Raw genomic sequence first — 22,948 nt, 5'->3', positions numbered from 1 at the left:
TATGACATAATATTAAAATAGCATGTGAAATTGTATGCGGTATGCAACAATAAACATTATAAACGTTAATATGATTGTCACTATGACCTCACTTTGTTGCAAATTTTATCCAGTGGGTGGATAAAAATATATCAGATCGGAAATAAATTTTTAGTCCAAATTTGGGTAAAAATCAGTTAACTTTTGGTGGTCTGATCAAATAATGAGTAAAATTGAAATTTACTTCCATTCCATTTATATCTCTGGAAATAGAAAATTTAGAACACTTAATTGTGAGATATATAATATTCCATGTAGTGTAAATTCTATATACTGTGCACATATATACAGTAGATTTTTTTTTTTTAAATCAGATTTTTAAATGTTTTTGTGCCCACCAAGGCTGCTAATTGATCAAAAATACTGTGAATATTGTAAAATATTATTACAGTTTAAAATAAGTTTTCTATTTTAATATATTTTAAAATGTTATTTATTCCTGTGATGTAAAGATGAATTTTCAGCAACAATTACTACGTTCTTAAGCGTCACATGATGATTCAGAAATTATTTTAATATGCTTATTTGACCAGTAGTGTGTGTGTGTGTGTGTGTGTGTGTATGCATTTTATTTTATTTTGTACTTTGTATTTTTACTTTGTATCTATTTATACCTTTTATGTTCCATCTCTAATAATAATAACTATAAAAAGTGTTTAGTGTGCAGAACACAGCTGAATTTGAGAAGTTATCAGATGAGTATCTGTGGGAGAGCCCTGCACAGGACCTGAAAGAGATCACCCCGACTTTGAGGGTAAAGGAGGGAGGGTCGGATAAACCCATGGAGACTATACGGGTAATCCCGGGATTATAATCCTAATCCTGTGTCACACTGGACAGCTCACATTGCTGCTAATCGGCTGTAGCGCCCTAAAGCCACTGTGAACACTGTTAATCCTGTTACTGAGATCCACGTAATCTCACGCTGATAAGGTAATCATACAGTCTATGTGTATGCCAGTTATAGCCTACATGTTGGCCAGCCAACAATCTTCATGTCTGACTGAAAGTGTAAAAATGCTTTTGTGTGAAACCCTCCCACAAACCTGTTTTAGGTTTAAGGATAGAAAATTTTAGTGTCTCAATAGAAGTCAGTGGAAAAAGTCCCCCACCATGATAGACAAACAAACATTTGTGAGTGGAAGTACACATATCCTAATGACATTAATTACTGCAGACAGCTCCGTGACCTTTCGCTCCGGATGAGCCAGGCGTGTGGTCGCATTAGAAATGTGTAAGGAAATCTTGACAGGTGTGAGACAACGACAACAAACGTGCACTGTGAGAACCTTGGCAATGCCAGAGGGGGGTGTGCAGCGAGAAAAAATAAAGAGGCAAAGAAACTGTTAATGAGAAAAGAGTTGGCAGAGACAGCGACAGCCAACATGACACCTGGCCAAGATCTGACTCTCTTTCTTTCCCCGTCAACCACAAAACCGTAATCATAGATGAAACAATAGCTGAACATTGCACAGAAAAAGAGAGCTACACTTCTCTAAGAAATGTGGTGTAAAACTTGCTATCTTGATGCTAGAGTGTTGCTAAGGTGTTGCTGTGTGTTGCTGTGTGGTTGCCATGGTGAGATGGTACAAATGCAAAGCAGTAGCACAAGGCGCTTGATTTGAGATATCATTTATATCCTTAAGATGTAATAGTAAGGGTCTAAGTATGAGCAATAATAATAGCACTAAACAAAAACAATGAATGTAAGCTCAATTCAACCAAATAATAAAAAAAAATCATGCTTTGGTAAATCATAATTATAAAGTTTCAAATACTTGAAATCAGGATACAAGTAAAGATTATGAGATACTAAGTCAGTGATGAGATATAGACAAAATTGCATAATTTAGTCATAATTTACGATACATAAAAAGTCTAAATTATGACATTTGTTCATAATTGTGAGATTGAAAGTCAAAATTATGACAAAAAAATTGAAATTATGAGATAAATGACAAAACAAGATTGTTAGATATTAAGTCTATTATGAGCTAAAAAGACATGCAAAATTGAAATTATAAGACAAAAATCATAACAAAAAACTGTTATGACCAAAAGTTGCAATTGACAAGAAATGACAAAGCGAAATTATAAGATGCTACATCAATTGTGAGATAAAACTCAACATTTTGACATAAAAAGTTGAAATAAAGAAAGATAAAGATATCAATTTTGAGATTTTTATCACATAATTGACTTTTATCTCATAGTTTCAATCTTTTATGTCATCATTTTGACCTTTTCAAAATTCTGTCAACATTATGATTTACCAAAGCATGATTTATTTTGCTTATGTGGAGGAAATGGGCTTCCATAAGAATGAATTCACTTCATTGGTGAAAATGAAGAGTAGGACTTATTTTAGTAATATACAGGCAGAGAATGAGGGGACAATAGTTAGATCACTATTGAGCACTTACACACACAAACACACACACACACATTGTAAAACATGTCCGCCAGTAAACTGTAAGTCAGTGCAAGTACAAAGGGACTCTGTTGCTGCGGGACAGCAGCGGCTGACACTATACACAAGGATGAGACCTTCCTCCATCCCCTTAAAATCACACACTCACACATTTAATCTGTGCTAGGAATTTTATCCATGTCAGTGATGCTTCAGAATATTGGTACATTTTGGACATTCAGCTATAAAACAGAAGTGTATCTTGTTTACTGTGCAAGTGAACGATGCAACACAAAATAACTAAAGTAATCCTGTTATAATTAACAACTAAAAACTAAGCTGATTTAATATGGTGATATAGATTATAGACTGGTGATATACGAGGGGTTTAAAGGAGGCCTTTAGACTAAAATTCTCTCCTATCCTTGTACAGTCAGCTAAACCTTTTGTAACTTGAGATGGGCTGAGTTGAGACTTTTTTTTCCGGAATTTTAGTCCAGCTGTAAAAGGGAACGTCTGCCAATTTACAAAGATGAGAGGACACTTCTTGTTGCTTGTTTAATTCAAAGGGTTAGAGAGAGTCACGTAAAACTAAATCAATTTTGGTGCAAGAAAATTTGACTGAGACTGACAGTTGCCAAGTCGATTTCAGTGTGTCTGCATGAAAGTATAATTCACAACATTTTGATAAGAAGTTCCTGTGAAATATCTAATAATAACATACATTTGTCTGACAGTTGATTGATATGCATTCAGCTGCACTTTTTATATGTGTGCTAAATACTTTCTTTTTCACTATATGTGTGTTAATGGTGTTTCTGTAAATGTATGCATATGCATAGAAACCGCACCTGAGGTGATTGAAACATACCCTCTGTTTTTTGGCTCAGTGCTTATATGTGGCCATATGCAAGCAGTGACCTAAACGTCCTGCCATAGCAGTGCTGGAAAGACTGCATCCTCTCTCTCTCTCTCTCTCTCTCTCTCTCCCCATCAGCTGTCAGGAGGCCGAGTGACGATCAGGAATGGCTTTCTCTCTGATTTCACTGACAGGGCTGTCTGTAGTGCACTCTGACTGAGGATCATGTTTCAAATGCGTTTCCTGCCATGCGCAACTGGAGGTTTTTCACCTCAGTGATAAAAAAACTACAAAGAGCACATGCAAAAAAAACATGAAAAGGAATATTAGCGCTTATGACAGGTGCTTCATGAACTTGCCAGACAGAGCTATATTCACTCGAAATTGGAAATGTAGTTTTATAGTGGATTTTTATCATGTTCTTTTTTTCTTTCTTTCTTTTTGTATATATCAAGCAAGGCCAGAATAATTGGACATATAAAAAAAAGCTAATTATATTGGATCGTTGTAACAAAATTCTGTATGGCTCAGTCCAGTCAGCAGCTTAATAAATCTCAACTTATTTTTGTAGGAGATTCTCAACTTTTTGTTGTATAAACTTAAAACAACAAGCTGAGAAAAGGCAAAAATCTGCTGAAGCTGGTTGCCTTCAAATTTAAAGTCGGCTCAACTTTTCTTTTTTTACAGTGTATAATTAGGGGTTAAATGCAATTCATAACTCAAGATTTGTATTTGTTACACACACAGTTATATACAAAATGCAAGTTGCAGTGAAATGTAAACCTGGTCAGCAACAGGGAAGTACAACATGACAGATAAAGGATAAAATAGTACATCTTTGTGAAATAGTAATAGTTAAGGTTTGGTTAAGAGCTCCAGATCTCACTACTCTAGATCTAACATTTTCTCCCACTGAATGGCTCTTTAGTTAAATGAATCTTGTCCTTACATGTGTGTGTCATGTGACCTGAGCCCCGATGCTGCTGTATTGCAGAAAGTTAGGGATGGGGTGAGTGGGGTTAGATGGGGTGAGCGTAACTCGACTCCGCTTGCCCTGACATGTGCAGTCACCTCCCATAAACACGTCTTTCTTTTATCCTTCGACTTGATTCTCTCCTCATTCTTTCCCCTCCTGCCTCCTCTTTTCCTCTTCCTCTCGGCAGGTCAGTGAACGTACAGTACTAATATCTCTCGCACATTCTCAGTAGGGCCGTGTTACACCTTTCACAGAACGTTCTCACCCACACACCCTTCAACATGCACAGACCCGCATAAAACACACAGATCATTTTCATTGCACACATTCACTTTTGTATCTGACTTACTTCAAAGGTTTGACTGTGCTGACAAATATTAAGTGTCAGTGACTTCATGTGTGATACTATAATATATACACGCACAAAATAATAATAATAAAGTATTTTATAATATTTGTTAACAAGCTGGTGATGCTGATTAATGGGTCATTGTCTAAATGTGTTTTAAAAAAATTGCAATAATTACAAGCATTACTAAATTATTTGTTAAATATAAGAATAATAAAAATAAACCATTTTATAATATTTTAACAAGCTGATAAAGTTAATTAGTGGATCATTATCTAAAGGGGTGATTAATGATTAAATACAACATTATTAAATTATGTATTAAATAAAATCATAATAAAGCATTTTTATAGCATTTTTAACTGTTGATTAGTTGATCATTGTCTAAATGTGTGAAAAACAAATTGTAATAATTAAATAAAACCATTATTACATAAGTAATATAAAACCATTTTGGATAATTATTATAATAATTCATTATAATAATTCATTATAATAATTATCCAAAATGAATAATTATAATGAATTATTATAATAATAGTTGCGAGTTAAAATGAAATATATTGCATAATGTTTTTTATATTTTTTTTAAATATTGCACAGCATTTTAATTTGATGTTTTAGAATTAAAACAAGTTGAATGCTATAATTGTAATTAAAACTTGTTTACCATATTTTAAAATTGTCTGTAAAATGAGAATTATGCATTTGAAAAAATAAATAAATAAATAACAGCAACAGTTGCTAAGGTAGTAACATTTGAAGATATTTAGCAAGGGCCTATTGAATTAGAAACTATATTTTTGAGTGTGAGACACTTGCATGAATCAAGTTTGCAGAGATGCAGAAGGAACTAAAGACAGAGGGTTTTGACAGAGTCTTCATCTTCTCAGAGGCCAGCTTCACTAATGACTTAAACAGATGGTAGAAGCTTCAGCTCACAGAATACCAGCCAGACACTCTTTGATTGGCCGGCTCACAGCCGAGTATGTCTGTGTTTTATTTATTTTCTACATGCTGCATAGATAGGAGCGCAAACTTACGTCACACTTCCAGAAGGTTCTGCTATCTGCTTTAGCCTCTGTCTCTGTGGTGTATCACTGACCAGTGTTTGTATTAGACTAAAAATAATCATCTTAATGCTCCGGCATGTTATTTTGGAATGCATATGTTACCAAACTGCTAATGTGTTGTGTAAATGTGATTGTTGGACAGGTGTTTAGTCAAATCAAGACTTGTAATAGATAAGATCCTAGTTTATTTGTGTTGGGGGAACTTCATTAATAGTATTTGCAGCTGGTGGAGATCTTCACTTTTTACATCATAAGTGACCAGGTTGAGTTGATGATGCCTGTCAGCTTATGGTAGTGGAGGAAGACAAACCCAGAGAGGGTATAACGTTTAGGGCTGTGTTTGTGTGTGTGATACTGCTGAGGGACATCTGACTCCCTGCTATTTTCCCCTGGAATTGACTGACCTGACCTCTCGCTCATAGTGTTTGTCTAACAGTTCCCACACTTATCATGGACTTGGTTTAGCTGAAATGGGAGTAAAAGTGCTACACATTTATATTGTCTATTTATGGGTTGGGGTCTGTGTGTGTGTGTGTTTTGTGAGAAATTTGGCTAATATGTTTATTCAGCAAGGACACACAGTTGATCAAAAGTGACAAGACATTTGTAATGTTACAAAAAATTTCTATTTCAGATAAACGAATTTCTATTCATCAAAGAATCCTGAAAAAAAAGGATCATGATTTCTACAAAAATATTAAGCAGCACAGCAAATTAGCCTATTAGAATGATTTCTGAAGGATCGTGTGACACTGAAGACTCAAGTAATGGCTGATGAAAATTCATCTTTGCATGACAGGAATAAATTACGTTTTTTTTTTTTTTTTAAATATCAAAGTAGAAAACAGTCATATTAAATTTCAGTTATACGTCACAATATTACTGTATTTTTTATCAAATAAATGTAGCCTTGGTGAGCAAAGAGACTTGATAAAAAACATGATAAAATCTCTTTTATTAATTTAATACAAAAACACTGTTTTACAGTCATTTTGCAAGAATAAATAAAAATGCTGTATTAAGAACTTTTAATTATTATTTAAACTATTATTATATAATTAAAATTAAAACAGGTTTTTTACCTCCTGTAAAAAAAAAAACAAAAAAAAAAAACTGTGCTGTATTATTGGATGCCACAAATAGAATATTATTTTAATAGTATAAAATAATTTAATAATATAATTTAATTCATAGAATGTAACTAAAATTGATAATTTTTTATAAATATATTATTATATACAATATATATTATTGGAGTTATAAATGTAGATGCATACTTTGTTGCAAGTAGTTTTGTGTTTGTTTTTTTTGTTTATGCAAACCTAGTTCCAGTTAACTGCATTCTCTTCTAGCAATTGTAAATGCTTTGCATAAAAGCATTTTTTGGCATTTTGAGTTTAGGAGAGAAGTCGATTCACTTTCCAGAAACATTTTAGCCCTGTATAGCCATCCAACTCCATCACAACTGCATAACACTCTCCTAAAGTGCTGGTTGCAGAGATAATTGAACATTTAACCACAGAAATTGGCAAAAAGGCTTATTTTGGTCGCAGCAGACAGACATGACGACAGGCGTCAGATGAGAGCAGGTTAATGACCCGCTGCGTTGGAAAGGCCACTGTCCTGACATGCTCGCCTACGCAGCCCAGATAAAGACACTCATCATCCGAGTGCATGTGGGGGGGGGGGGGGGGGGGGTCACACGGGTTACTGTAGATCCATAAACTCGTCAGATGAATTTCTCTCGCACTGATGTGACTCGTTAATCGATACTCAGCTAATCGATTGAGTGACAGCCTGTCAGGTCCGATCACACATGGGCTGAAAGCAGCTGCGGGGTTGTGGTCAGATGCATTAGGGCAGAGGGCTTTCCCATGCACTCAATACTGTCAGCTGGAATGAGAACGTGGGTGTTCCCTCTATCTGCTGTTAAACAGAGAGAATGAACCAGAACTGGAGATGCCAGTTGCATGCCATTTACTATTCAGTCTTAATGCAGTTCATTTTCAAATGCAAACATTGTATGATTAGCATACACCCATACTAGGTGTTTATTTTAATCTGTTACTATACTTTATACAGTGTGTTTTGCAGATTTGTGAAAAGTGCATGTCTACTTTGCTGTAAAACAGGGATAAAACTTCAATATTATACAAGTCATTTTACCATCATTTAGATACCATTCTAGTTTATTTTTATATTTTGAATTTGTTTTAAATTTTATATTTTAAATTTAATTAGTTCATTTAAGTTTTAGTACTCTGTTTTTTTTGTTCTTAATATGTACTTTTGTTTTGTTTTTCTTAATATGTCTATATAGTTTTTTTTTTCAGTTTTAGTTTTATTTATTTTAGTGCATCAAGTTAAACTGAAATGAAAGTGATATGATGAAATGATATAAACATATTTGAGGAATCTAGGTTAATAAGAGGTTAAATGGTTTGTTCACCCACAGAATTAATATTCTTACATCATTTACTCACCCTCATGTTATTCAGCCTGATGACTAAAAACATTCTGCCTAAAAAAATTAGTATACATATACTGTATATACATATATAAAATATATAATAATTAACAAATCACAAGGGTGATAAAATGATGACAATATATTTGTTTTTATTTAAAAAAAGAAATAATAATAATTATTTATATATATATATATATATACAGTATATATATATATATATATATATATATATATATATACAGTATATATACTGTATATATATATATATTTTTTTTTTTTTTTTTTTTAATTGTGATGTTTTCTGGTAATTGTGTGTGTTTTAGTAAATCACAAATGACTAATTTACTTGGATTAAATTACTATTATTTTTTACATGTATGAATCTAACATAAAAACAGTAAAATCACAATCAAACATGAGGTTTAATATATATATTTCCCCTTTCTTTTCTTCTCCTCACGTTCTTCCTCTCTCTATTATTCTCAGGGTCGTTGTTCCAGAGAGAACTGTAAGTACCTGCACCCTCCTCCTCACCTGAAGACGCAGCTGGAGATTAATGGCCGTAACAATCTGATCCAGCAGAAGAACATGGCAATGCTCGCCCAGCAGATGCATCTAGCCAATGCCATCATGCCAGGAAGTCAGTTTCAGCCAATGGTGAGGCTCCGTTCTTATGACCTCAAGAGAGATCAGGCCATTTCTATACATAAGCATTTTCTCTAAATGTTAGTCTAATGTTAAAGTTTATTTATGCTTTGCCACTTTTATTATTACATACTAAATTAGGTTTTTATTATGATATATATATATATATATATATATATATATATATATACATACACACAATGGCCCCAAAAAGTAGTTATATTCATATGTATTAATGCTATAAAGAATTAACTACTGTGACCATGCACTTATTAAAAACATAGAAAAATTATAATAATAATAATTAACACTAAATCATGTGCTGCCACGGTACTTTTTGCAAGTGTGGATAATTGTCAAATAACAGTGCTTATTTTCTGAGCCTTGACTATATTATTTGCATAAGTCACAGAAACAGAAAGTCGATTTATAGCAGTCTCACTACATCAGTTTCATTTATTGTTATTTTCGGTCTGTTTCAGCCTATGTTTTCGGTCTCGCCAAGCCTTGCAAGCAACGCCAATGCAGCTGCTGCAGCAGCCGCCGCAGCTGCGTTTAATCCGTACCTGGGCCCAGTGTCTCCTGGGATGATGCCCGCAGAGATGCTGCCCAGCGCATCTATGCTGATGGCAGGCAATCCTAATGTGGCATCCGTGCCGTCCGCTGCCAACGCCGCAGCTGCTGCTGCTTCAGCGGCGGCCGCCCAGAAACTCCTCAGAACAGACCGACTGGAGGTATGAGGTCACCAGAGAGCCATGATGACATCATGACACACTGCCAATATCTATCTCTATCTCTTTCACACATATACACATTTAAATCTAAATCTTTGTGTGCATGTAAGTAAGTTACAGCTATACTTATAGTAAAAAGTAAAGGGGCTGCTGCCCTCTGCTGACCACTGGATGGAAAAACACATCTCGCCATCTGAGAAAGTGCTACAAAACTGTGAAAAAATGCCTTAACTGTTAAAATATTAAATCAAGGAAATTAGATAAAAAAAATTAAAAAAAAAATTTTTTGCATTGCATTGTGGGCTATGGTATTCTGCACACTGTGCTTTGGTTGCACCCTTCACATTTCTGCATCCATCCATACCCGAAGTTAACATATTATGCACACTACTGCATGCTACTTTGTTTCCATTCTGAACATAATTAAATGAAAGATTACAGGGTTCCTTCATTAATGAAACCTTGGCTAATTAGTGCACAAGTCTCTCAGTATGCCAAATGATGCATTACAGCTGTGTGTATTTTCAGGTGTGTCGTGAATACCAGCGTGGCAACTGCTCTCGTGGAGAGACGGACTGCAGGTTTGCCCACCCTGCCGACAGCACAATGATCGACCCCAGTGATAACACAGTGACGGTGTGTATGGATTACATAAAGGGCCGCTGCTCCAGAGACAAGTGCAAATACTTCCACCCTCCTTCACACCTGCAGGCCAAGATCAAAGCGGCCCAGCATCAGGTCAATCAGGCCACGGCCGCCGCTGCCATGGTGAGCACGTCCTCTACTGCACATCACACACACAAAGTCATGTAATACTGTTCTCATGCATCATACTGTTTGTAGAATTAACACTTTCTTAGATGGTATATATGTGATCTCGGGTTAACATTTACCTTTCTGTGCCATTTTAAACCATGCGTTTAAAGGAATTGTTCTCCCAAAAATTATCATTTACTCATCCTCAGGCCATCCAAAATATGGATGCGTTTGTTTCTTCATCAGAACAGATTTGGAGAAATACAGCATTACATCACTTGCTCACCAATGGATCCTCTGCAGTGAATGCATGGGTGCCGTCAGAATGAGAGTCCAAACGGCTGAAAAAAACATCACAATAATCCACACCACTCCAGTCCATCAATTCACAACTTCTGAAGTGAAAAGTTGCACGTTTGTAAGAAAGAAAAAAAAAACCTCATTAAGACATTTTATCTTCAAACCGAGTCGTCTATCCATAATATTGCTTTTTCTAATGAAAATGTCATCTTGTCTGAATCAAGAGAGAAGTATGCACAGATCAAGCACAGTTTACAAGCAAAAACAATCATAAAAGGCTGTTTTGATGTGAGAGAACAAAAGGTGATGGACTTTTTCCCTTGAGGAAGCATTATTCTGGTTTATAGACAGCTATTTTGGCCAGAAGTGATGGTTTAGAATAAAACATCCTTAATCATGGATTTGTATCTTACAAACACACAGCTTTTACTTCTTAAGACAATAATTGCTGGACTGGAGTCATATTGTGGATTATTGTGAAGTTTTTATCAGCTGTTGGGACTGTACATTCTGACGGCACCCATTCACTGCAGATGATCCATTGGGGAGTGTCGTAATGCAAAATTTCTCCAAATCTGATCTGATGAAAAAACAAACTCATCTCCATTTTGGATGGCCTTAAGTATATTTTAAGCAAACTTACATTTTTGAATGAACTATTCTTTTAAAAATTGTTTTAATTTGAAAAAAGGAATCTTTAAATAAGCATTTATAAAAATAAAAAAATTGAAACATTGTGTAGAAATAGTGTAAAATTAACACTTTCTTGGTATATATTTGATCTCAGGTTTCTGAAAAAAGTTTCAAGAGTTTTTAACAATGTTTCTTATAGAGTTCTGTATAAGATATTATATACCTACACGTCATTGCCATTCCCATTTATACTGCACAAATATGTAATTTCATCGAGCAGAGGGCCTAGTTATTTTTATGTAACATTTCTCCACATTAAATGTATGTTTGCAATCCAGCGCAATGTTATCCACTGTTGACGTATTACAAGTATGTTTACTGTCAATGTTACCATAATTGATGTACTTGTTAATTGAATCTCAGTACAGAGTTCTCTAAAACAGAATGGACTGTATTTCTGCATGCCTTAGTCCTGATATCCCCCTGTATACTGCATTCCAATGATTTGTTTTTATTTGTTTTTTTCTCACCTACCCAAAATGCACTGCTGCCCCCATGATGCACCTCTGCTTGCTGTTTATGTTAATGCGCTTGAACCCCATTGGCCCATTGCCATCATGTGCTCGCTGCCTGCTAATTAAGACTCAGTCGGCTGTCAAATCACTGAAGCGACCCCTCGAAGCCACCTTTGACCTGGTACTATGACCTTTCACCTTTTTGCTTGGCATGTTGCTTTATTGTAGTGTCTTAACAACAGAAGAAAGATAATTTGCAAGCATAGTCCTTTTGTTATCTGTTTATTTAATGCCTCTGTTGTGTTCTGTGTTACCATGTCGTGTGATCAACTGACTGCGGCGAGCATATTGAGCAGATGTGTAACGAGAAACCAGATATGCCCGTCTGCCGCAATCAGATCATCACACGTGTGTTATTCCAGGGCGTGAGGACAGGGCCAGATGTTCTAAACTCTAGTGACATGGCTTCTCTATGTTTATGTTCAGTATGCATGTTTAGTATCTCTGTGTAGTGCATGTGTCTATGGGAGGGATAGCAGCAGAAGAATACTAAAGCTCCACCATTAAAGAAAATATCTAGTCTCTTTCTCACACTTATCATGGAGTGAGCAGTGCAGTTTATTTTCCCTTTTTCTTTTTTTTTCTTTTTAAATGAGTTTTTTTCGTCACTTTTGTCTGCAATACATTTGAGTAGTGCTACGCTTGCTTCATTTGCATTGAGTTAGCAGTATGGATGTTGTAATGTTAATGAATTAATACTCTCCTGATGTTAAACTAATAATGTAAATCACAGATGCTCAGTGCTAATTTTATTATAGCAAGAGGAACTGGCTCTTTGGCTTTTGCTTGTGCCGTAGACATGTATTAGCTGCCGCTTGCTTGCTTGTTTGTCAGAATCGAGCCCTGTGATGTTTTGCCCTCTGATGATAATTCTGTCTTTTTCTTGTTCCTTTCCTGTCTTTACTCTCTTCTACACGTCCCCCCACCCCTTCCCTGTGGTCTTATCGGAGCAGGGAATTCCTCACAGTGTCATGCAACCTTTACCAAAGCGACCCGCGCTTGATAAAGCCAACGGTGCCGCGAGCATGTTCAGTACTGGCATGCTCCAGTACCAGCAGGCTTTGGCCAACATGCAGTTTCAGCAGCAAGCTGCCTTTATTCCGTCAGGTAGGGCTTCTCGTCAACCCTGATCACTCCTTGATCTCACCTTTGACCTTTCTGAACCATAAGGGATGCACAAAGACATGGGATAACTTTGTTTTAAAGAGACAGGGTTCCCACAGCCATACCAAAAAAAAAAAATTGTTCGTTAAATAGTAACAGAGAGTAGGTTGCTTTTTGTTAAGTAATATACAATCAGAAAATATATTATATTTATGTAAGTATGTAGTATATATTAGGGATGTAACGATTCACTCAACTCACGATTCGATTCTTTGATTTCACGATTCGATTTTCTCACAATTTTACAAAATGAGATTGAAGACATACAGTAAATGAGAAGGTGTCCTTTTATTAGGCTGTTGCTGCACGTTTCTTTGTGAAATTGAAATATAACAAAACTAAATACAAATTTTAAAACAAACCCCAAATCAAATAAGCAAGTTACACAAATAAAATAAACATCCTCATATAAACAAACTAAGGCTTTATCTGTGCATTTAAATCATCATCCAAACAAAGATGCATCATGAGCAGTTTTTAATCTAAATTAGATGTAATTAGACTGTATAATTTAGAAATCTGAAGCAAAAACAGAATGGTCTGACTCAGGGGCGTCATGCACTCATTATTTTTGAGGGGGCGGGGGGGGTTGTCACGTGGTTTCCTTTTTATTCAAAACATTATTAAAATATTATTCGGCTATTTTTTTCTTTTGGAAGCTGCATTCAAAATCTCACAAATCTGCGTCTCAAAAATCACTTTGAATGGGCATGACGCCTCTGGTCTGACTTTAGTTTTGTGAAACTATACTACGTAAAACATATCTGAACGAAACAGCAGACGAGTTGAATGAGACACAGATTCACTCTCTGCCAGCAGGTGGCGCTATGAACTGCAATGATATAGTGTTTCCTGGGTTACCGCTGTAAACAAAGCAAAGCTGCACTTATGAACACTGCTGCTTTAATTTGCATCGTTCAGAGGCAAGATGAAAACGAAAATACCACGTAAACGTTTCTAAAGACAATCAGTACATTCATGTAAACTCCTACTCCAATTGTATCGCGATTTGTTTGGCATCTCAACCGATTTGAATCGATTTTCAACCGGCTTGTGGTTAATCGTTACATCCCTATTATATAACTTATTAGGGCTTTTCACACTGCGCTTAACTCCGGGTTATCGTCGTTCTAAACACCGCTTTTAACCCCGGGTTAAGAAACGTTTCACACCGGTGTTTGCACCGCTTTTTACCCGGGGTTATGGAACTCTGCTCCGGAGTTAGTTTGTTCAGTGTGAAATGGAGCAGTGTTTGCTTGTTGCTGCTGGACGCTTGGCAACAGACAGCCTATCACTGGCAAGATGCGGAATGCCATGTAAACAGGTTGCCTGCTGTTCGTGCAGTCAGCGACAGTGACACCACAAATATGCAAATAAGAAGGTTAACCCGGGGTTTAGGAATGTACTGTGTGAAACGTCTGTTAATGAATACCCAGGATTAGCCGTTAACTCCAGTATAGTGTTGTGATTACAGATAACCCAGGATTCCGTTTATCCGGGGTTTAGGATGGCCCAGGGTTAACAATTGCAAGTGTGAAAAGCCCTTTAGTGTAGTATGGTGTAACTACAAATGATAGATATATAGTTATTTTTATTTTTTTATCTGGTTCCATGAAACTACTGGGATGCAGTGTTGTTTATACCTGGTTCAGGTAGTCACTACATTAAAATGAATTCAAAAAATCTATATCCAGTCATCTCAAACGTCTGGAAAACGCATAGAAATCCATTTTGGTCCAAGGTGTGGGAACCTTGTAATATATGCACAGTAAACTAAGCAATAAGAAATGGGGCTATCTTTCAGTTTCTCTGTATCACCTCATCATTGTATCACAATTATACTCTGGAACATAGCCTACCTGTAGTTGAGCTCATGGCTTTCACTGCAAAATACATTTGCCAATAACCCTAACATATGATATAGTGACTGTCACACATACACAAGTTTCTGTGAGCTCACAAATACATGTGCTCCCTTCCTGAGTTCATGGTTTTATCAACTAATCAGTCTCTTATTGACATCATGCTGTATCACTGTAATGATTATTGTCTTCCTTTAATTATGATTTCTTCACTCTAACCAACCTTGTGATGGGCTGTTGTGATTCTTCTCCCTTTCCAATCCACTTCCTGTTGCAATGCATGATGGGCAGGCTCAATATTGTGCATGACCCCTGCAGCGAGCATGGGTAGGTTTCTAGACTTCCTCCTCTTAGTTGTTCTCACACCCTCAAAATCCACATGGCCGACAAACTGGCATTGATAAGTAGGCATCTCTGTGGGTGCTTCACTTATGAAGCATCTGTGATTTGAAGTTAAAGTCAACATGAAACGGCATCTGCAGCGCAGTTTACTTCAGTAATATGGCATACTTCCGAGAAGATATGTAGAGGAAGAACTTGATTTGATTCAGCAGGAATTGCATTGGATTGTGAAAAGTGGCTTTTAGGCACATGAAAGTTGGCAAGTTGGAGGAGGCAGCCGAAAAGTAATCTTTGCATTAAAGGTGCAGTAGGAGATTTTTAAAAATGCTAACTTTAGCCTGATAGCGCTGAAAGCGAACGTCACACCCTCCCTGCAAATCGCCGTCCAAAGGCACGCCCCCTGAATGCATGAACAGTTCAGTAGACCAGAGATTACATAAAACGTGTCATTAACCAGTGAGAAAACTACAGTACAGTTAGTAAAAGTACTACAATACCAGGAAGGAAGCTCAGGTTGTTGATGTTTGCCTGCCATTCTCTCTCTGTCTGCACAGCGTACGTGAACGCGCTGATGACGTATCCTGTCTGCGCGAACAGGGTGCACAGAGGTATGCAAATACATATGTTGACATATGTAGGAAAGTCAATAAAAATGCTCGGAACGAACGTTTTGATTGGACGAGCATTTCTTGGTCCTACACCTTCCACAGAATATATTTACATATAAATACATTTATACCACTTAACTTAATAATTGCTATCGGGATGTGAAGAGACTTTCAACAAGCATAACAAAAAATGTTTTTGAAGACAATCACCTATTGCACCTTTAACATGCAAAATTAGATTATTGAATATTATTAAATTTTGTTTTCATGTTGACTTTAAATACAAACAAATATGGTTTATTTCACTGTGAGTTGTAATTATAGCATTTTGTGTATTGTTTTGTGGGTTTTGGTGGCTTTTTAAAGAGATATTTCACCTAAAAATGAAAATTCTGTAATTTACTCATGAAGAAAACAAAAGGAGGAATTTGGAGTCATCTTAAAATGCGGAATAGAGAATGAAATTTGAGTGTTTTTTTTAAAGAATAACCTAAAATGTATTAATATTATTTATATATATATATATATATATATATATATATACTATTTGATCTTATATAATAAGTTATATAACAACAATAATAATAACTATTATATAATATTAAATATTGATCCATTTTTAATCATATTTATTATAATGATATAAATATTATATAGTATAATTAGTCTAATTTTATAAATATAGTATAACAGTAGAGTATTGTATAATTTATAATATAAATATTATAGAATAAAAATGACTGTATATGCATTATAGAAATGTTATATATATATATATATATATATGCAATAGTATAACTTTACACATAGTATAATATCATAATATATAATATTTAATTTTGGAATAACCTGAAGGTGAATATTTCCATTTTTGGGTGAACTATCCCTTTATCTCCTCACTGAATTGAATACTTTGTAGTTGATACTGTTTTTCACTGCAGTTGTTTGTGGCTCAGATAATCAGTGTTGAGCATGATGTTCGAGTAACAGAAAATACGAGAAGGCTTAAATGTTAAAGTAGTACATGGAAGCTGAAACCTAAATGCAAAGTTTATGAGATGCCATGCCTTTGTTTCCTTTTCCTTGTAGCTCTTGATGTGTTGCTCATATGACACTTTACCTGCCCTTATGTCTTCTTTAGAACAATCTCTCTTGCCACCACTTTTGGTTTGCCGTTTGCTGATATCACCTTCGATGCTCACTTTTCTTTCCATACCCCTCTGTGTCCACTCACTCATCATGTTTGTGCACCTGTTGGCCACACTCCCTGTATGTGTGCTTATACCATTTTCCCTCTGAAAAGTTCCCATGATGCACGGCGCTTCCCCGGCCGCTGTGTCCGCAGCAACCACATCTGCCACAAGTGTTCCCTTCGCATCTGCATCAGCCAATCAGGTTTGCTCTTTATGGCCTTTTCTCTCTCTCTCTATCTATCTTTCTCTCTCTCACACACATATACACACTCTCTCTACCTTTCTCTTTCTGTCTGATGGATGTGTCTGAGTGCCGGGGGTCCTTTTAAAGTGATCTCTCCCCCTTGTTGGCCTACACAGGTTTTTGATAAGTCATACACGTTTTGTGGTACTTCAAACAACAGATTCACAATGAAAATGTTTATTTGACCTGTAATTTTCTCACTGCATACATTGACTGCGAAAAACAAGAGAATGCACTATTAAAGACAGAGCTATGGATAAGTAAATTGAGTTATTTGAACTATCTTCTGTACAGGTTTTATGCACAAAATGCACTAGAAATGAGTCTGAAATTGCCTGAGCGCTGTGAAAATGGTGTAATTGAAGGAATTAGACATTTCTATTAAAGCACCGTTACAGTAGCATTTCTTGTTCTATTTGACACTTATAAATAGCATTGTAATATTGTTTTTTTTGTCCTTTTTTTATTTTGAGGACTCTTCTCTATCAAAGCTGACTACCAACGAATACATGCAATTGGTATGTATGAGGTAGTTTTTCTTAGTCTTTTGCTTCAGGCACATCTTTGCCGGCTGTGAAGGATAAATTATTTCACTTTTTCCCCCGCTTCACTTTGTTGTTTTGCTGATCAAGAAACAAAAAGGATATCCATCGGTTTACATTTTGCTCACATGTCTTTGTAGTCAATACAAACCAGCGTTACAGGCCGCAATGACAGAATAGTCTGTTCTAAGTTATACAATTCTTTTTTTTAAATGGCAGAGGTTCTTCATGGTTTGAAACATAAGATGTTAGTAAAGACTATAAAGCAGCTTTTCGAATACCTTCAGTTATTGAAATAAAAAGTGAAGGTCAACAAGTTGGAAAAATGGAATGTGCATGGGAATCCACTGACCTCTCCCTGCCTCACTTGAGAAAGATTCATACTAATGAGCAATGGTTCATCGTTTTCTTGAATGGCATTTCTTAATTTGTGTTGTGTTTGACTCATTCTCTTCTTAACGGTCATGGGGAGGGCTTGAGGGTGAGGGAGAATATTTTAGTCTTTGAAATGATTTTTGTAAAAATAAAGGTCATAACGAATCTTGTTTCATGCATTTTCTCTCTGTTCATCTTCAGATTCCAATAATATCTGCAGAGCATCTGACTAGTCACAAGTACTTGACGCAGATGTAGTTCCAGTCCACAACAGTAAGTGACTTTTTTTTTAATTTCCAGAACCTGCTGGATTTGTGCCCTACCTGTCTGAGACATTTAAATATAATTGTTTGATTTAAAGCAAAACCTCACCCAATTTTGCCCATTATTTGCTCTCATGTCATTCCAAACCCATGTGTGGTTGTTTTTTCAAAAGAACAAAGGCAAAATTCTGAAAAGTCAAGCTCCAAAACAGAAACCTGTGGAAACATATGGACCGCTTTTATGATAGCTTTTTAGAATTTTATTTTTTTGAAGATGACAGTAACTGTCACTGCATGGAAAAGAACTGTCCAAAAATTCAGACTTGGCCATGTGTGTCATGCACCAATAAGTAAACTATGGCACCTATTGTGCAAGTTTCAGCCTGTTCATCACAAAAAACTATTATATGGCTTCAGAACACTTAATGCATATTTACACAGCTTAGTTAAAGCGATAGTACACCAAAAAATGAACGGTCATCTTTTACTCACCCTCAAGTTCCAAACCTTTATGAGTTCTGTTAAACACAAAAGTAATGGTAATCATCAAACAATTGACGGTAGCCATGGACTTCCACAGTACAGAAAAGATAACTATGGAAGTCAATGGCTACAGTCAACCGTTTGGTTTTGGTTCCCAACATTCTCCAAAATATCTTCTTTTATTCCTGCTCTTACATACCTCAGCCCATAGTATAACAGTATGCCATTGACAATGCCAATGTCACTGTATGGAAGAGAATGTTTCAACATTCTAAATAATGACAGAATTGTCACATTTGGTTGAACTCTCAGGCCCCGTTTACACTAGTGCGTTTTCGTTTTAAAACGCATAACTTTTGCTACGGTTACGCCTATCGTTTACACCACTCCGGCATTTTACAGGTCGAAAACGGAGACTTTTGATAATACTGCAGACCCTGTTTTAGTTTGACAAAATCCGGGGTTGCATTTTAGTGCAAACGGACCAAAACGGTGACTTGTGAAAACAGTGGCGTTGCTGCTCATTGTTGTACCCATAGATATGTAAAGGTAGATGCCTCATTCGACCGATGCATCCGCCATCTAAATAATAGGGAATCTACTTATACATATCTATGGTTGCACTAGTGTAAAGGGGGCCTCACTTTAATACTTATTCTCAAGTGTTCTAAATATGCACTTTTTCTACTTTTCCACAGATCAAAGGAATGTGCTGTTGCCCTGGACAAAAGGCAAACAAACAAAATTCAAATTTTTAACGTCAAGATCACCGGCGGATAAAATATAGTATGAAGATTAGAATTTGGTCATTCAAGATGGTAGCGTTTTACTGGGGTGAAACTGAATATCCTTCCACATGATGTGTAGAATTTGAGTGAACTACATCATTATGTCAGACAGGACGGCATTTTTACTCTCAAGCCGGATTAGTAGGAAAAATTATTTTCATGTCTGGCTCGACACCGTTTTGGCATGTTAGTAGACCAAGAGATATTTTTTGTGATTCACACCTTGATTTTCTTTCCTCGAAATGTGTCTGAAGGTTTACAAAGTTGCACCTTGAATTGAAAAGCGAATCAAACATCGATATGGCACAAAACATCCAGCAAAATAATTCACTGTATGTCGTTTTCTCTATCTTTCGTTCTGGCTTCTAGTCAAACTAGATTGTAAGCGCAGAGTCGAGATTGACAGATGAATGTTTGGGGTAGAAACAGATCACCTGAGACCTTTCAAAAGCACATTCTTGCAAGATTTATGTACCATAACCACCGGCTGAATACCAGACACCGATCGAGAGTGTTATATCAACAGTGTTATTATGTTTACCAGAGATTAATGTTTTTTACAGCGCTTGTTTTTATACATAATTTCACAAGTGTGTGGGTTTTTTATGAAACGTGCCATTTTTATTTGTCGATCATCCATTAGGCCTTGTGGCACTATGAAGCCTTTTTGACTCCTATGAGAACAGGGTTGCCTTGTTCCTAATGCCCTGTTTCTTTATATTGCCTTGATCGAGAGAATGTGGCGTTAGAAGGTAATCGAGAGTCACGTTAGAGTGTGGTTAGGAGAACGTCAAGGTAGCGTCGATTCGGCGTTCCAGTCTTCGCCGTAACGGTGCGAGGACTCTAAAAATTCTTGCTGGAAAAGCACTGCTTGAGTATTTCGTTACAGATTGTGAGTTTAAGACTAGGTACATGGAAAGTTGAGGTTAGTGTTGGGTCAGGGTTTGTCTTCAGTTCTCATCTGTGTTGATTTTGAGTTGTTTTCGCGACCGCTGGATGACGTAAAAGAGGAACGGAGACGTTTTTAACATTAAGTTGTGCCAAAGTCTTTTTTCCTCTTTTTATTTTTTTATTTAAATGTGTTTTGACTGGGTATACCGATCACGGAAGGTGAATTATTTGTATAGCTTCGTTTTACGTACAAGGCTGCTTGTAAACCAGGAGACAAGACGTTCACATCAAGGTACCCAAGTTACTCGCGAGGGTTTTAGCGTCACAACCAGACTCAAGATGAAATGAATCCGAGTTCACTTGAGTCTGGATTTCAGCCTGGTTTAGGTGCACAGACTTGAAAGGATGCACGCCATTGCCGTTTCCTCACTAAAGCCTTATATTTCAGTGTTTGAACCCACAAAAACATTCTCTCAATCACAAATGGGAAATTTCAGCGGATGAGATTTTATTCTTCACACTTATTTTAATTTACGTGTATATTAATCATGTTACACTTAACGTTCACTCTGTTTCAAAGCCTTTGTTAGAAATATATTGTGTTGTTAGCATATAAAGTTTTTTTGTTTTGTATTTGACAATATTGTCATAGAACTATTTTAGAATGTAGGAAATGAAATATTGTTTTTCTTACTGTCACTTTCTTTTACATCATGTTAAGTTCATAATGTTTAGCTAGTAGTGTTGTATTCTTAATTCTTCATGTTAGTTTTCATGGTAGAATGTTTGAAATTTCAAGGATTTTGGTTTTGAATTTATTGAACAAAATGTTTTATCTTGTCTTAAAAAAAGAGTGAATATGACAGAGAGTTTATTTGTAGCTATGGTAAGGTTCATATTTTAACCCTTTATTTTGTGTCAAATCGAGACCACGTCTACCATTAGCTGGTTAAAGTATCAATTTTACATGCTAGAGAAAAAAAGAAGTTATTTTCTACTGTATGCATTTCAGATTTAAAAAAAAAAAAAATTGTCTTGTAATATTTCCAAAAAAAAAAAAAAACATCCCTCAATGTCAGGCCAAAATGAGCAGCAACTTGTCTCCAGAGATTTCTGAATATTTAAAAAGGAGGGAGGTCACAGGGTCGGGCTTCTAGCTGCAAACGAAAGAGAGAGCCATAACTTAAGGGACGAAGGTTGACTTTTTGCACTTCTGTACATAGTCAATATAAAGAAAAGAAAAGGAACATGTATATTATTTTGAGATCTTATTTTGAATAATAAAAGATTCTATAACTATGAGAAATTTTCTTAGGATAATTTAAGAGAGTAATAGTCCAGCTAACAAATGATGCTTGCAGAAATATGGCACAGCTCTTTTATTATCATTTCCGCCCATCACGTTCAAAAAAAAAATCTAAATAAAGCTCCGCGTTGCCTGCATACAGTACCGACACATACCGAGAGTCTCAAAAATTGGCAGTACACGCCGCCTCGTCATGATTTCCACTGTGGGGAATTGGTTTTGTTAACAAATAGATACTACACCTTCAAAAACACAGTATTTGTCATATGATGGACATAACTGCATGAAGAAAAATTAGAGTAAAATTCTCATAATAGATAAGTACGTAGATAAGTTAATTTCTCACAGTACCGTAACTATCATTGCCACAGCATAGTGTAAATCAAGTATCTCGATCGATATCTGAGCCTGAATTGAGGCTCGTTCACCAATAATCCATCTGAGTATAACCGTAAGAACAGTACAGTTATTAAAAAGGCCTTCAAACCGACTCTAGATGCTAGCAAAAGACGTCCACTTAACACACGAGAACAGAAAAATTGCTTTGTTACTTGGTAACGTGCCTTCAGCAGGAAAAGGACACCAACCACACACACACACACACACACACACACAAAAACAAAACAAAATGAATGTAACTGTCAAATCCTCCGCTGAGGTCAGCGTTTTACTCATTTGAGGTTGCTGCACAAGAGCTATTAAACCAAAGCATCACTTTCCTTCACTATACGCAATGCCTAAAAGTCGGTCGGCCGTTGCAGACGGCGAAACCACAGGTGGTCCTGCCTGCTGAAAGCACTTGCTTGGATGCTTAACGCCCTCCATGGAGTCTTACACCTGCCCTTTGCTTATAGTTGCTGTATTATATTGTGCTGCATTCTAAAAGACTTGTTTTATGCACATTTATTATTGTTAGAATTGACTCTTACTGTTATGAGTAAAAAAAATCTTAATAAAACAAAATGGATTTGCTCAAATGATGTCTGTGTGGTGTTTCACTTTCTTTCTTTTTTGCATAAGGAGGGCCAACAGTTTCAAAGGGAGTTCATATTTATATATAATGTGGTT

General features: G+C 36.0%; 1 protein-coding gene across 50 annotated transcripts in view; it reads left to right on the top strand.

Moving 5' to 3' along the window:
- LOC306846223 (muscleblind-like protein 1) overlaps positions 1-22,491 on the top strand; it is a 65,066-nt gene extending 42,575 nt beyond the window's left edge. For 6 of the 50 annotated variants that reach the window (XM_079379401.1, XM_079379396.1, XM_079379398.1 and 3 more), the window contains 10 exons: positions 8,663-8,833; positions 9,304-9,555; positions 10,084-10,323; positions 12,773-12,926; positions 15,137-15,172; positions 15,742-15,795; positions 17,099-17,190; positions 17,706-17,750; positions 18,351-18,422; positions 19,594-22,491. In XM_079379401.1, coding sequence (XP_079235527.1) covers positions 8,663-8,833; positions 9,304-9,555; positions 10,084-10,323; positions 12,773-12,926; positions 15,137-15,172; positions 15,742-15,795; positions 17,099-17,190; positions 17,706-17,750; positions 18,351-18,407 — 1,101 coding nt within the window. In that variant the 3' untranslated portion in view covers positions 18,408-18,422; positions 19,594-22,491. Of the gene's footprint in view, positions 1-8,662; positions 8,834-9,303; positions 9,556-10,083; positions 10,324-11,886; positions 11,941-12,772; positions 12,927-15,136; positions 15,173-15,741; positions 15,796-17,098; positions 17,191-17,705; positions 17,751-18,350; positions 18,423-19,593 lie in introns of all 50 variants that reach the window. The other 44 variants (XM_079379428.1, XM_079379423.1, XM_079379424.1 and 41 more) reach the window with 11 other exon arrangements.
- The last annotated feature ends 457 nt before the right edge of the window (positions 22,492-22,948 follow it).

This window comes from Barbus barbus, assembly GCF_936440315.1.
Source record: "Barbus barbus genome assembly, chromosome: 26".
Classification (NCBI taxonomy): domain Eukaryota; kingdom Metazoa; phylum Chordata; class Actinopteri; order Cypriniformes; family Cyprinidae; genus Barbus; species Barbus barbus.
Note: the sequence above shows the minus strand (reverse complement) of the source record. Positions and strands in the feature narration are given on the sequence as shown.